This window comes from Gymnodraco acuticeps, unplaced genomic scaffold (genome assembly GCF_902827175.1).
Source record: "Gymnodraco acuticeps unplaced genomic scaffold, fGymAcu1.1, whole genome shotgun sequence".
Classification (NCBI taxonomy): domain Eukaryota; kingdom Metazoa; phylum Chordata; class Actinopteri; order Perciformes; family Bathydraconidae; genus Gymnodraco; species Gymnodraco acuticeps.
In genome coordinates this window covers 4,557,504-4,572,943 of record NW_022990274.1, presented here as the reverse complement: position 1 = coordinate 4,572,943, position 15,440 = coordinate 4,557,504, and the positions used below count along the sequence as shown (strand labels likewise).

The 15,440-nt window shown below is 39.7% G+C and overlaps 1 protein-coding gene across 1 annotated transcript in view; it reads right to left on the bottom strand.

Moving 5' to 3' along the window:
• The window catches only part of tfpia (tissue factor pathway inhibitor a), a 66,175-nt gene extending 57,316 nt beyond the window's left edge, over positions 1–8,859 (bottom strand). Inside the window, exon 1 of the mRNA XM_034221509.1 lies at positions 8,718–8,859. Within this exon, the coding sequence (XP_034077400.1) occupies positions 8,718–8,805 (88 nt within the window). The 5' untranslated portion in view covers positions 8,806–8,859. The remainder of the gene's footprint in view (positions 1–8,717) is intronic.
• Between the last annotated feature and the right edge of the window lie 6,581 nt (positions 8,860–15,440).

The following is a 15,440-nucleotide window of genomic DNA, read 5'->3' as shown; positions in this document are numbered from 1 at the left end:
CCAGGCCTTTGGTCTCAATCCTGCTTCCTCCATAAGCAACAAGGTTTATAGCAGTCTCTTGCTTCACAAGTTGCTCGCCATTGGTCACTTGTGTGAACGTTTCTTGAGACAACACATTACATTTAGCTCCCGTGTCAACTTTCATTTCAGTTGGTATGACATTAATGTGAATTGTAACAAATCCTTCTTGTTTGTCTTTAGCTTGAGGATTAACACTATCAACACGTCTTTCGACATCTACGCCATCCACATAGAACGTGTCTTCTCTGTGTGTTGTGGGCTCTTCCACTGTTACTTCATGTACAGACTGGTTACAATTATTTCTATTTGAATGACTGTAGCTGCGTGGTTTAGACTTGCAGCATTTTTTTGTAGTGATTCACTTTTTCACAGTTATGGCACTTTTGCCCGAAAGCTGGACACTTTTCTCGCATTGCTGCCTCCGCAATTATTACAGTTAGAGATGCTCTGGGAGTGAGCGAGTGACTGTGGCTTTGGCTGATACCTTCTGCTAGAAACAGGTCTCACTGCATCAACACTGGTAGCTTGAACGGCTAACGTCCTGCTGCTTTCCTCTGTCATTTCGTGCATACGGCAGACTGAAACAGCTTTAGCAAGTGTCAGTTCACTGTCTCTCAGAGTTTTTCTTAAAGAATCATTGATTATGCCACATACTATTCTGTCACAGATTAGTTCCTCAGCTAAATCTCCAAAATGGCAACTTTTAGATTTTATCTTCAGATCGCGGATGAATGACTCAATGCTCTCACATTGCTTCTGATTTCTTGAATGAAACTTGTGCCTTTCCATTATTTTGTTATGTTGAGGGTTGCATATTTCACTGAATTTCCGTATCAAACAGTCCGGGTCCTCCCTTGATTCAGCTGGGGAGATCACCGCACCGTCGGGGCCTGGCGCGCGCACTTCAGTTGCATACATAAAGGATCGTTCACGTTCAATGGCTTCTGGTCCAGCGAGATTGAGGAGGATGTAAGCCTAGTCCTGGCAGATGTAGGACTAGTCCTGGCAGCCTTGTCTGGGTGCGCTGCAGCGATGAAGATTTAATATTCCCTCTCGAAGATCCGCCAGCTCTCCGCGACATTTCCTTCAAACGTAACAGGGTCCGGACGGCGAAATCCATCCGCCATTGTAGCTGGGGCTAGCTTCAGCCAGCTAGTTAGCGTTAGCACGGTCCGTGGAAACAAAATTCTCCAGACGAGAGGAGAGGCTCGTGCCGTCTTCTGACACCATGTAGAAGTTGTCAATACTTCTTAATACATGCATGTGTGTATGTACAAGGAATACACAATGCATAGGCAAGTGGTGGCTTTATTTATGACCACAGCAGGTACAGTGAACATGTACGTTGCATGCCGACTAACAACTGAATGCCTATTACCTTAACACGTCACCGTGTGACGCACCAGCTACGGTGGCCTGCAGAAGGACAAACTTAATCATATGAGAATGATCTACAGGATCGTCACCAAAATAATTAAATAAATGGCCCGAAAAAGGTTAATGACAAAAACAATACACATAGCCTTCCTCAGGCAGTATTTGTACCGGGGACAGGAGACACCCCCTTGATGAGAAACTGTAAGAAGTGAACGGGGAATCCCTCCGGTGTGGAGTCATGACGACTGGATCTGAATTATTGTTTTTGTATTTGGTGGTTTGTGTTCCAGCTGTCGATCAGCTGTGCGCAGCGTCTCCACTGCAGCCTGTGTCTCAACGCCCCCGCAGCAACCCTATATCCACCAGTTAGAGGAAATACAACGAATGTGTTGTGTTATATTAGCTGTACAATTTACCACATATGGTGTTCTTAGCTTCCATACCTCCTGTGTTTTACGAGCGACTTATCAAGTCTTGGCAAACGGCATAAAACACGATTAAACGTTATAGTATATAAAACCATGCTCGTATCGACTACAACCTATAGAACTGCAAAACGGCGTCAGTTTAGACGTAATTCTGTCCTCCTGCTTACCGCATAATTTATGAGAAAACATTTCATAACATTAACACAACATATTCGAGGTGGTTTTCAATAACATATCCGTATTTATTTATTTCTCCAAGTTATGTTTTTGTGTGCACTGAGGAGTCTCAAACAGGCGTTCGTTAAATCATTTTAAGATTGGCTTTAATCAATGTTTGAAAATGAATTCTTCATATATGATAAATGAGAGGTAACATTTTATTTATGGTATTATTTCCACATATTTCTCTCCATTCTTCCTTCTGCCAACGGTGTCGCAGTTTCTCGTCTCTCCCGTTGTTGTGCTTAGTGCGTACGCATGGGTTAGAGTTTGCGTGGAGGACCGCACATTTTCCCGTCAAGTTAGTATTTCATAAATCGCAAACATTGCGTAGAAACTGGCGTACGCCATCTTTTGAGCGTATATCCCTTTATAAATGAGGCCCCAGGTCATCATTATTTGTTTCCGCCCTATCTTCAGATGTTTTGATGTTTTTCGCTTAAACAACTTTGCTGTGATTGGCAATCCACACCGTGCAGACATGGCCACTGGTCATCTAATGCTTAATCACATGTTGATGATAAATTGGTAACACTTGGAAATCGAAAATGTACTCAGGTTCCAGACTAATTTGCATTTCAAATGTGTCTAGTGATTTCAGGCTAGTAAACTACTTCAGCTTTCTAAAACATGCATATCTTGATGCGTGCAGAGTGGAAAAGAAACTCCTATGCAGATAAGTAACCATTGGTTGTAGACCATCAATATGATTCCAACACTACATCATAAAACTCGGTTTTATCCATTTGGTCTAGTACATCACCATCAGCCGATTTCCAATGAGCTGTCCTATTTTCTCCTGCCAGTGAGCAAATAAGAGGCAGAGGGATTTCTCGCTTGTCAGATTTGGGAATGAGTCTGCTCTCGCTCTGCCCTCAGTTCTGAGGCTACCCTGCTGTGGCTGCGAATGGAAAAGCTAACTTAACCATCTTGTCAAGCTAGTGGAGAAATGACCAAGGACACTTCTTTCTAAATATAGAGCCGAGTAAGTATCCTTCACCAACTCTTTACAGGGGACGCTGCACAGGACACACAGATTAACCTGTGGCTTATGTGACTCGGAGTACATTTGTCATTTCCACTGCTGTGTCAGCCTAGAGAGGAAGGATATTTTCCCAGAAATACACATTTTCACCATATTGCAATGTAGTTATCGTAAGGTAGAATCATGGTAATTCAGAGGTTCAAAACTCAAATCCAGTTCACCTGAAGACGACTTTTGGTGGACCATCTGTGTTCTTATTCTGATTAATCCAATATTGGAATGGTGTGTTTATTGGTTTGTATTCTAGTCTTTGTGACATTACATGCACTCTCCCCCATAAAACAGTCATCTATCGCTCTAAACTAGCATTCCTGCTGTCGTGTTACATAACAGGATGTTTTTTATTTCATATTTCACAGCAGATGATTCAGAAGGACTTTGACCCATACTGTATGTGGCAAGCAAGGAGTTGTTTCTATTGACAAGAAGCACAAGTTGTTCCCAGTCAATTTGATTACATACTGTAAGAGTTATAATGAGTTCAGGACTCCCAGACAGGGGCATCATTATTTCTGTGTATTCATTTACAGTATCAGGTCATGTATTATAGATCAACTACATTGGAAGACAGAGACACCAAACATATAATAGCTAGATTTTCATTGTGATAGAAGCACCACCTTGAGAATAAATTAACCCTTTGCCCCTGAGAGGTACATTAACCTGCCATGGGGCTGTGTTTGGAGCAAAATGGGAATGTCAATGCCAGGCCACATGTGCAATGGCAATCAATAACGTCTGCATTCCATTTCAAAACAACATCACATACAGAGATTATTGGTAACGTACAAGGCAGTAATGATGAGGGCAGTAATGAAATGTCTAAAAAGAAACAAAATGTGCTTTGGGCAACAAAGATGACTTATTTTACACTACTGACCATCTTTAAAATACCATACAACCTACTACAACACGAAAAACAGACTTATTTTGATTTCTGTCAGAAACAGATATGCTGGGACTATTCCTTGAAATCAAGTCTACACGCCACATCCCAGCCTTCAAGAGATGAAATGCAGACCTGTTGAGAGTTTTTTGGATCAAGACCAATTCACATCTTAAGCCCTCAGGGAGCAGTCAAGTCTAGAGTCTTCAAGACAAAGGTCAAAGTCATGGTTGAAGTCTTAAAAGTCCCATGTCATGCTTTTCTGGTTATTACCCGTCCCCTTGTGTGTTATGATGCTTTTTCTGCATGTAAAGGGTCTGCAGAGTCACAAACCCTCAAAGTACATCCTGTAGCGAGTACAACTCTAACACAGAAAAGACCTGTCTATGCTGCCCCAGAACGCCTCGTTGGAGATTTATCTTTTTCCATTGTTTTCTTCCTGGGTATGGTGACGTGCCCATGCCCAAATGGACCCATTGGTCCAAATGGACCAATCCGTGGAGCCGTTACGTTAAGTACTTCCTCACACACACACACTCAATCTTTTCTCAGCTGCAGCTCCGCCAATTTCTCCTCCCTGAGACGGCGGGACGCGGCGAGGCTGTGAGTCGGTGTGTGAGCACACACACAAACTCCCAGCCAGGCTGCGTGTGTGTGTGTTCGTGCTGGGTTTCGCTGTGTCTCGCAGACGGCCACTGGGCTCACAGGGAGGGGGGGGGGCAGAAGCTCCAACAAGCCGTTTAGGACAGAGTGAATACACACACTATACAGAGATGCTGTATGAGAAACCAATGTGAGTTTGGAAAATTGCACAATATAAATCTATTCTAGTAGACCTCAACAATGGAATTATGATCAGTAGAAATGGCCATGACATGGGACCTTTAAAGGTGTCCTATCATGCAAAATGCACTTTTTGGTGTCTTTTATACATAGATATGTGTCCCCGGTGTGCCAGGGAACTCACAAAGTGTCAGAAAATAAAACCCTCTCTCTTTTCCTCCGTATCCAAATCTCTAAAAACGGAGGTACAATGGAGCTGATCCAGATTTGCTGCCGATATGATGTAAATTATTCATATCGAACATGTCGAATTGAAAAAGTATCACGGTATTGATGGACTACCTTAGAGTAAAGTCTCAAGTTTTAAGGGAGCCGCTTTACGTTTTAAAGAAGCCGAGCCATGCAAATAGCATGAGATTGAAATGTTTGTGTTGACACAACATTGAATTGAACTCAAATAGCATGAGTTGGAAGCAGAGACTTAGCTCAAATAGAACGTGTGTGTGGGTGCAGAGAACAGACATAACATAACCCACACTTTCGCATAAAAAAGAAAGAAAACTTTAGGCCACACATAAGTGGCAAGAAGTGTGTACACTTTCCAGTAACAGGTGTGGTCATCTAACGGACTGTTTTAAGTGACAATTTAGGCAGGCGCTTTTTTGAGAGCTACTTCTTATAGCAAATGCTAATTAAAATGCTACGCCGTTTCTCTCAGTCTATGGCCTAAGGCTCCCTAATAAAAGGACCACTTCAAACAGCAAGTGAGGGTCTAATTAAATGTCTGCACAAATGAATGAGTCACAGTGTTTACCCCTCCGTGAGACGATGAGTGAAACTGCTATCACCATGCACCAATGATCCTGATGCTGAGTTTCATAGGGTGCTTCCTATTGTTTCACCTCTCACGAGCACCTACAGCAATTAGTAAAAGCTAATGTTCCCCTATAAACAAAGCCCCTGTAATGTAAGGAGCTAACATCGCCTCTCTGTATTTACCATTGCCGTGTATTCTCATATCTCTGATGGATACCAAGTATAATCACCAAATGGTAATGTATTTTGTTATACTGCCTGCAGGCTAACATTTTTGTTTTGGAATATTAAACACTTTGCACATTTGTGCTCATGTGCTTTAAGGTTAAAACGCTTAACGTGTGTCGTTTGCTAATGTACACCATCAATAAAGGTCTGCTAACGGCTTGTGGGGAACTGAGCCTTTTAATTGCAAAACATGTTAAATGCTTGTTGAAGGAAAGGCTAGGGGAATATTCAATCATGTAATGAATAAAGCTCAAACTAATTTAAATTCATATATATTAAGATGAGATACAATGTATTATGCAAAACATGTTCTTATTATTGAAATACAATATTATTACGCTGTTGCCCCATTTAATAGTCATCATTATTTCAAGGTGTACTAAAGTTCATCTATCTGCAAAACTACTCAATTTCTAATTAACAGAAACATTTTTTTTTTAGGAAAATACATAGATCATGAAAAATGCTTATAAAAGCAATAAAATGTGTCATTCACTAAAGATTCTAGCATTTGGAGGATAACATGGACTATTTTAAATAATTAGCTCTCAAGCCTTGTGCCAAGTTCATTTAGTAAATAAGAATTTCATGGAACATTTCTTGTCCCACAATTTTATCTTGGCCTTCTGTCATTTTGCTTCCCTTCAAACCATAACGCTTCCAATGCCAACAACTTGTCACGTTGCCAACATATTTGATATCTGTTTATTTAGATCAGATTTATAAAACTCACAACTATTGATATCAGCCAAAAAAACACTATTGGTTGGGCTATAATGTGTTCAGTTTCACTGTTATGTAACCATTTAGGATACTGATTCCAAACCATGTGATGGAGTAAAATGATCATGCATTATTATTCCTCAAAACACAACAATGATACAACAATGGCCACAGTATGAACAAAGGGCTATGTAAGAAATGCATGACCAACAGGTTACACATCATTAGGAAGGCGAGTGACAGTTATATGTCTTATGAAAACTATTGACAATGGCAACCTGGGTTCACTGTTTGACTGTGTAAATCGAAATGACAAGACGTTTTAACATGTCACTAAATCAGAGGTCCTGATCATCGGTCCTGAACTCATTTACAACCCAAAACAGCCCCTTAGTCAGAACACAGATTCAGCCCCAGAAATATCTGGATGTTGTTTTTGACTGAGCCTGAGGCAAATTGCCCAGTCGTGCTGTCATCAGCTGAGGATAATCTCCCAAATTAAATCTAATCTTTTAATTATTCAAAAAGATAATTATACATGCCTCATATCCTCCTGCCGCAATTATTGCAATGTTTACTTGGTTTAGCAGTCGAGCAATAGAATACTGAATTTGTTCAGAATTCAGCAGCTGACTGACTACTGACCAGAACGGTGTGTTTTCAAAACTTCACACTAAAATTGCCTTCACTGCTCATAATCTCGTTTAGATGTCCCTTTATAGACATCTTAAACACATACACTAAGGCTTGGCATGGTCTGATGTCGTGATGGAGTAAGTCAATTATTTTTAATAATAGGGTATTAAATATGGTTACTTGAGTTGTGGTTGGTTTCTGGTACTTTGGACCAAATATTAAAAAAAAGTTGTATGTTGTCTGCAGAGCCATATTGGTACTAAAACAACAGGATACATACACAATGCAAAGATAGTGCGAATACTAGGAAGGTCAAATGGGACATACTTCATATTTGCCCCAAGGCCCCCCAAAAGACTTAATCCGGCCCTGGCAATCCAAACTTAAATGCATCATCAAAAACATAATATTTCTGGCAGACTGTCAATTAAATCATTTAAACAAATATTTGTAAGAAGTAAGGTAGTTTTACATAAAAATAGGAATCGACTTTTGTAAGGGTTTTAAAAAATACTAGTTTCTGCAACAAAATGTCACATTTTCTTTCATAAGAATGTTCTCAGCCTTCATGCTCTGCTGCTAACTCTGTTCATGGACTGAAAATATGTTTCCATACGGGGAAGTGATGCATATAACCAGCTGTATGTCATGGAGAGATAAGAAAAGGCATACATTGGCATTAAAGCCAACAGTGGAGTTCAGCACCAAACCTCCTCGGTGGCCCTCAGCCAGAATCTAGACTTCATTAATGATACTGTGTAGTTATTAGTTCCAGCTCAGTATTTTTCTCTCAGGGATGGAGCCGTATTAGGAGTTTCTTTTCCACTTTAGACCCTGCCTTCACTTTTTCTCAGTATCAGAAATCCAGTCCCAGCTGTCTCATTACCGCGTGCAAGGCTGCTGTTGCAACATGACGGGAGGAGGTGCGTTCAGGTGTGGGTCGTGGCCGGTCTAAGAAGTGCTGTAATAGTGGACTTTGGCCCTGCCTGACGCCACACATCTCTCCTCTCACTAATAAGGACTTTAAAGGACTCCAACACAACAAAACAAACTCAGTGGTGCGTTGAAAGGGTGCAGGATTTCAGTCACAACATTGGTTAGCAAATAAACAATGTGTTAAAAGTGTGTGTGGTATTACACACAATGATTTATCACTCCTTGGGTTTAACTGACAATGGCGTGAAGTGTCGCCTTTATTATAATTTTGCAGTGCAACGAGTCATTTGGGGTGCACATATTCCGTTTCGAAGTGCGTTTGCGCTTTTATTTTGAAAGGCATATATTTGAACAAAACGATTAATATAAAATTAATATAATATGTATAATAAAACGCACTACAAGGAAACAACCTATACGCAAAGTCCAAACAAGAACACACTGAAACCCGGATATATAAAAGTGTGAATATGTAAAAACTCAGCTCCACTTTACGCACCACTTTGTTGTCAACAACTTCCCCATGCGCTGCCTTAAAACGCCCAGACCAACTGTAACCTCGCTGAAAACAATAAAATAACATTCTAAACACATTTATCTATATTGGTTATCCTCTTACCGGCTTTATGTCTTCTGCAGGACCCAAAACGGGCGACACAGGAAACCAAAACTGCGCACAAAATCCACCACTTGTTGCATGGAGCCATGCTGTTGATCTGGGGGCTGGTCCGCGCTGAATGTAAAGTTGGAGGAAAACTTCATCAAGTTGTAGGGCTGAAGTTGTGAGTGGGTGCGTACTTCCGTTTGATAACACTATGACAGTCTTTGGGCGAATGAAACGGAAATTCCCAGTAGTCTCTGATTTCACTTGAATCATTAACGTTTACCAAGGAATTACATTATCATGTTTCCAGTAAACACGTCTTTGTTATTTTTTCATTTTCAAGCCATCTTCACAGGATGGCCCAAACATACAGATACTTATTATACAAATCATGTAAATACAGAATAAGGAAATTAAGGCAAAGAGCTCCCTCCCAGACGTACCTCCCCACCCCTCTTTCTATTTCACAATTATTATAGATATTGTTTATTTGCAGTCAAATAGGTTATTCAAATCACGTAATATTTCACTATAAATAGATTTTAGCATAACAGTTCAAGTTGGCAAAACATGAGCAATCCATTGGAGTACTTTAGCTCAATGTCATAGCCACGCCCCCTTTTGGGTGAAAACATTTGCTATCATTTGACTAGTGGTTTTCGCTAATCAAGTAAAAAAAAAAGATAACTGTATGTTTTTATCTACAAGGGGCCTAAATATGATGGCTAGAAAAGATTACATGATGGCATCGGAGATCGATCATCAGCGTCGATAAATAGTTAAATTAAAGCTATTTTTCTATGCCAGTCTGCATGCCGGTGGATGAGTGTCAGGCAGCAGGCTAACATTTAAACTGGTATTGCCTTGTCTTGTCAGTGTTTTATATTTAAATTCAGCATCCACAGCCAATACTTTGACTTTTAACGTTAAGAATGTTTGATATGATGATGATATGATGATATGATGATGATACTTTGACTTTTAAAGTTAAGAATGTTTACTTTGAAGATTGATTTGAAGATACTTTGAAGAATGTTAACCTGATTAGCATTATAATGTGAGGAAGTGTTTCCGATAGACGTCCACGTTTTAACTGAACGATCCCATTGATATTGATCTCCTGGGGCGGGGCTTTCATTTTGTCACTACAGTGATGTATTGCTGCTCTCATCTATTAGTCTTCTCCTTATCATCTTTTCAAATATCAAGGTATGCATATCATATATCTAGAATCATATTTTACAAAAAGGAAATGACCAAGTTAGCAAAGTCTTGGAGTATGAAATAATGGCTTTCTAATATAAGGATTGTGGACTTCTGAAACTGCATCTAGAGAAAACCTGATTCTGCTGTTTAGCACACATACAACTCTCTGTCTCACCCAAAGGTTGCATCTTTTCAACCTCTCTCAACAGCACTTTAATACGCCGCAATTCATCTCACAGTGATGAGAAAATGTCATCCGAAGCCCACCACCAAGACTCAGCAGTCTGCTTGTATCTGAGTTGTGGCCTTTGGAGAGCTTTCCAGCCCCCTTCAGCTCCCGCAGGCCTCCGCTGGTGACACATTCTGTAATTGAGCTTCAAGCTGGCACATACCCTATTAAATTACAGTCTGCCAGTGCCTTTGTGCCCCATACTTTCATAGCTTGAATGAATTCATTACACTGTGTTAAATACAGCACAATGTGCACTAACACACCATATACGTTTGGCTCTACAAATGCCAAGGCTGGAGATTTGATACGCAGCGGGGGGTTGCACGGAATAAATATTCTGGCTTTCACTGACATGCAAGGCCCTTCAGTTGATTTTATCCTTATCTTACTCAAAATCTAAAGATTGGTGTCGTCTTTGTGAAGGCCTGCGAGAGACATTTGTGATTTAGGGACATGGGCATACAAATTGACTTGGCTGATGAAAGAGGACTATTTTGCTTGTCGGAGATTCCCTACTGCCACAAGCTGTCACGATTGTGACAAGATGTAATACTCGAAATCGAAATATTGTCGTGTCTGTGTGCCAAGATGAACTGCACAGAGCTCATGTAGTAACCATGACAAGTCGCCATGCAATCAGCAAAGACTCCAACACGTTACTGGTCCCAAATACGAAATAATCCGGAACATAACCCCAACATCCCAAACGTTACTTTTTACACATTGTTATTGTATGGATTTATCCAAAGATGTGTAACATTAAGGCAGAGCTAGGATAGCTGTTTCCAGTATGTGTGCCAAGCTAAGGTAAACTTTTCCTTTAACATTGTTTTTTCTGAAATATATAGCCGTTAGTGACTGTTTTTAGATCTAAGTTTAGTCTGTTGCTGATTTGAACTTTATTCAATCTGTTCACTACAAAACTAGGCAGATGTAAACATTGTTAAAATTCTGCGAAGCAAAAGAAACCCACCAATCAACACCAAAGTTAACTCATTATCTTTGTGTGGCTTTTGTGGCCTTACATCAAGCTTCCAGCCAGGCAGTAACATACTGTGTAATGAAGGTAAGCTCCAAAACACAAAGCCTCCGATTCAGTCACAAAATAATGAAAGTGTTTGGCTTAAGAATTCAGTGGTAATTATTCATTTGTACAAGAACTGAACACTTCTACTTTGAACGTTTTTAAATACTTTCTTTATAGGTAATTTTAATCTTGGATATAGGATTTGGTTTTAGTTAATGTTGTAATAGTTCAACTAAAACTGCTCTTTTGGGTCGATTGTATCCTTAGTACAGCTGCTGTCAAGGGAAAGTGAAACATATTCAAAGACAGTGAAAGATATCGCAAACTGACATTGTTTCAAAACTGATGGCGAAACCTTTGGTTCTCTCTTCAGATGGTGCCAGAACAAGCAGAAAGTGAAAGATATTTGAAGAAAGTGAAAGATAACTGTCAATGTTCCGAAACTGGCAAATCATTTTGTTCTGTCCTTGGAAGATGCCAAAACAAGCACTCATTCTGGACAAGACTGACACATGGGGTCCTGGTCCAACTCCCTAGAACAGCTGGGAAAATCTGTGCTGGGAAAGCTAATATTTGTTTCCTCTCCCTGAAGGGACCCTGAGGTGCCATCAAGACAGCCTTTCCAAACACCACCCGCTGTCATGGGGCTCGTAAACCAACCATCAGCAGAGGACAGTCACACTTATCTGCTCCCAGGAGTGGCTGTGTGTTGCAGAGTAGGAAAATATGCTCAGTCCACCTTCCCTTGGCAAATAAAGGTTGGGAAACACAATAATAAAACGATAAAAAAGTGCTATATCGCTCCAGATGTCATTAAGATAACTGTCCTGCGGAGATGTTATTGTGTGAGTCAGTTATATCACATCATCCCACCCTGAGTAAACTATGACTTGATGATTTTATTTTCGCATTGTGAAATATCGATTTGAGAAATGCTTTTCTTGACAAATAGTGTGTCATCGTTAATAGAGGTGTCATATTCTGGGGTGCAGCCTGCTGTATTGTAGAAGCAGAGCTGGGATTTCTGGCAGAGCTTCACCTACTTTCAAGGTGCATGGAGAGAGGAAATTGGACAACTCAAGAGGTCCACATTTCAGCAGCTCTTCAACTTTAAACCGCTTTATTTGTCAGACCAGCGGTACCATCTAGTACTTTTGGAGCTCAAGTGGGTCCAAACAGCAGCACTCTTCTATGAATGACATTCATTTGAACCTTCTTCTCAAATAAAGTTGTTACGTCAACATTGAAGGAATAAGTATGAGTTAAAAGTCTTACAAAAATGTGAATCCACGTAAATATCTATAAATTGCAAATCTGAAAGCCCTTACACACCATTGTTTTTTGTATGCTTGTGTTTGATTGTGTTTTCCAATTGCAGACTCAACCATTGGTAAATTCTTCTTTATAAGGCTGGTTTTGGTCTGCTTACTTATAACCGTATTATGTTGAATACCTGTCTAAGCCAGGACACTTGTAAAAGAGTTTTCTTTAATCCTAATTATCTCTTTAGCTCCTTAAGAATAATATATATGGATTTTCTATGAACAATAGGACAGCTGGTACTCATACATGATGTACCCACTAGAAATTATCAGCACAAAAAATACATTGTAATTTATATTATTGCATTAGTATCTCTGGTGCTATTCAGTAATACTTGACTGGGATATTTTGGATTTATGTACAACAGTTTATTTCTTTGCTATTTTTTTACTTTTGTTATTTACAATGTGTAATAGACCCGAATGTGATGCACGCAAATATAAACAGTGAGAATTAACATATATATATTATGATTTTAAATAACTTCATTCAAATGATATTCTGTATTGTTTTAAGATAAGATTCTTGAAACAAAAAAAATAATACTGGGAACAAGCTGAATCATCTCAACCCATTGACAGATTTGTGCTGGACAAAACAAGCTTTTATGACCTAAAATGACACTTCATGTCTTGTAACCACATCCCTGGCACTTTGTCAGTGTGTGCATGCTTGGTTTTAAATTAGGTGCCCATGTGTGGGATGTCAGTGGACAAGAATGTGCCCGTCTGCGAGACTAATCATGCAGCGCTATTACTCACTCTGTTCAGGGAAACTGGGCCTCAGTGGCCCCCACATTCTGCATGGAAAGTCTTAGAGGGAGAGAAAGTAAAAGTCACCATGTCGTATCTGCAGCAAAGTCTGATGGAATTTCCTGTGTGCTAATTTTCCCACGATATTGTGACCTCAATATTTTTCATTTGAAACAACGTTGGAGGACGAGACTCCAGACACTTTGGCTCGTAGTACATGACATGATGTCATTTGCCCTCTAGCCTCCCGGTAACTTCAGAGATGAATGTAGGAGCTTTGTTTTATATGTCTACAGGGGGGAATATGGAGAGGCCATGGGAAACCTATTTTATTTGAGTTACAGGTATTAAATATAACTTCTAATAAACACAAAATACAGCTGTAGTGAAAGCACAGCATCTGTAACCTTCGTTGCCCACAGGTGGTTTAGCTATCAACATTGCAGCAGATATAACTTGTATGTCTCCTTGACAGTGGTTCCCAACCTGGGACTTTGGGCCCAACGGGGGTCACAAGATAATGATTATCAAGTTAATAATAAGAAAGTAATATCTCCAGGACTAATTAAATAATCTTAAAAATAAACATAACTCTTTGGTTTCTCTGAGCTACAAGATATCAGACTTGTGTTGGTGTTTCTTAAAGTTAATGTTTATGATGCAGTGCTAGGAAGTTAAATTAACATGTTGACAAGTTGTGGAGGTTAGCATGAAAACTTGTCTGACGATGACCAAACTGCTCCCTCTTGGGGTCACAGTTTTCAATACTGGGGGTTAGATTGACTATGATAGCAAAACATCAGCCTTTACATACATCTATATTACTGGACACAATTTGCGTGTCATTTTAACAGGTAGTATACAAATATGGCATTGTCATTCAATGACAATACACAAAGGGCTCTTATTAGACCCCCCACCCTCTCCCCCAAACCTACGTAGATGGCACATAACACTACACTAACACTACACAAAAGCAAAATAACAAGAAAATAAGAAAAGTCAAAATATATTTTAATACTCATATTTAAATGCTAGAATATAAAGTAATTAATAAATAAATGTATACATACAAATATGCATACTTTTTTGATTTAAGATTAAAAGTTAATTAATTAAAAATAATCAGTTATAAATGTCAAAATATCCCTAATGGAAACGATGTAGACCATCTCTTATTGGTATGAAGATTAGCACACAGCCACAGATGATATTTCACAGTAAAGGTTATATCACCTAATTAAAATGTGTGGCTTGGATTTGAGGCATTCACAGTGTATCAATTGTATTTCCCCAAACATCACTGGTTTGAGCTTTAGAGATGTCCAGAGAGGTGATATTTATTAAGAGAATCCTTTGGGAAATCAGGAATTTAGGGGGATTCTTCAACCTCAATTCATTTTGTCTGCTGTCAAACATTTTCCTACTGGAATTTCTTAACATACATTTATGATTCATTTAGAACCAAACAAATCTCCCTCTTGTGGAGATTCAGGAGGCTGCTGAAACTTAGTATGAGCTTGTGAAAGAGTTAGAAGCCTTTTGAAAAGTTGTTTCACGTAAAAAATAAGTACAGCTTATTGCCTCATCCCATATATACACGTAACTCTACGAATACAAGGACACCCAGTTACTGAGTGTCTGTATGTTTTGAAGGGTGAATGTCTTCAAAGCCATCATTCTCTGTGTCACGATCTGTCTTTGTTGTGTTTTGTCTTGTCTATATCTGTTTTTGGTTTTCTGTCTGCGTTGTGTTTTGTCTTGTTTGGATCTGTCTGTGGTTCCCTGTCGTTAGTTTCCCTGGTGTGTTTGATTACCTGATTGTGTTCACCTGTGGCCCCTGTGTTTTCTCCTACCTCCTCACCTGTGTCTTGTTTGTGTGATTAGTCTTGTGTGTATTTAAGTTCTGGTTTTTCTGTCTGTCTTTGTCGGTTCGTCTTGTGTCATGACTAGTTCGTCGGTGAGTGTTCTGTTTTGTCTTTGTTTAGCACCTAGCCTTGAAATAAAGGAATTCTCACTTTAATCTGCATTTGGGTCCTACCTGCTTCACACACCGTGACAGTACGAACTGACCACATTATGGACCCAGCAGACTCAGCCCTTTTGATGCGACAGGCGGAAAGTCTTGGATACTCTCTGGAGTATATTTTTTATACGTGGAAAGGCGCCTCATCTAGACGGGGTAGAGAGGCTGCGTT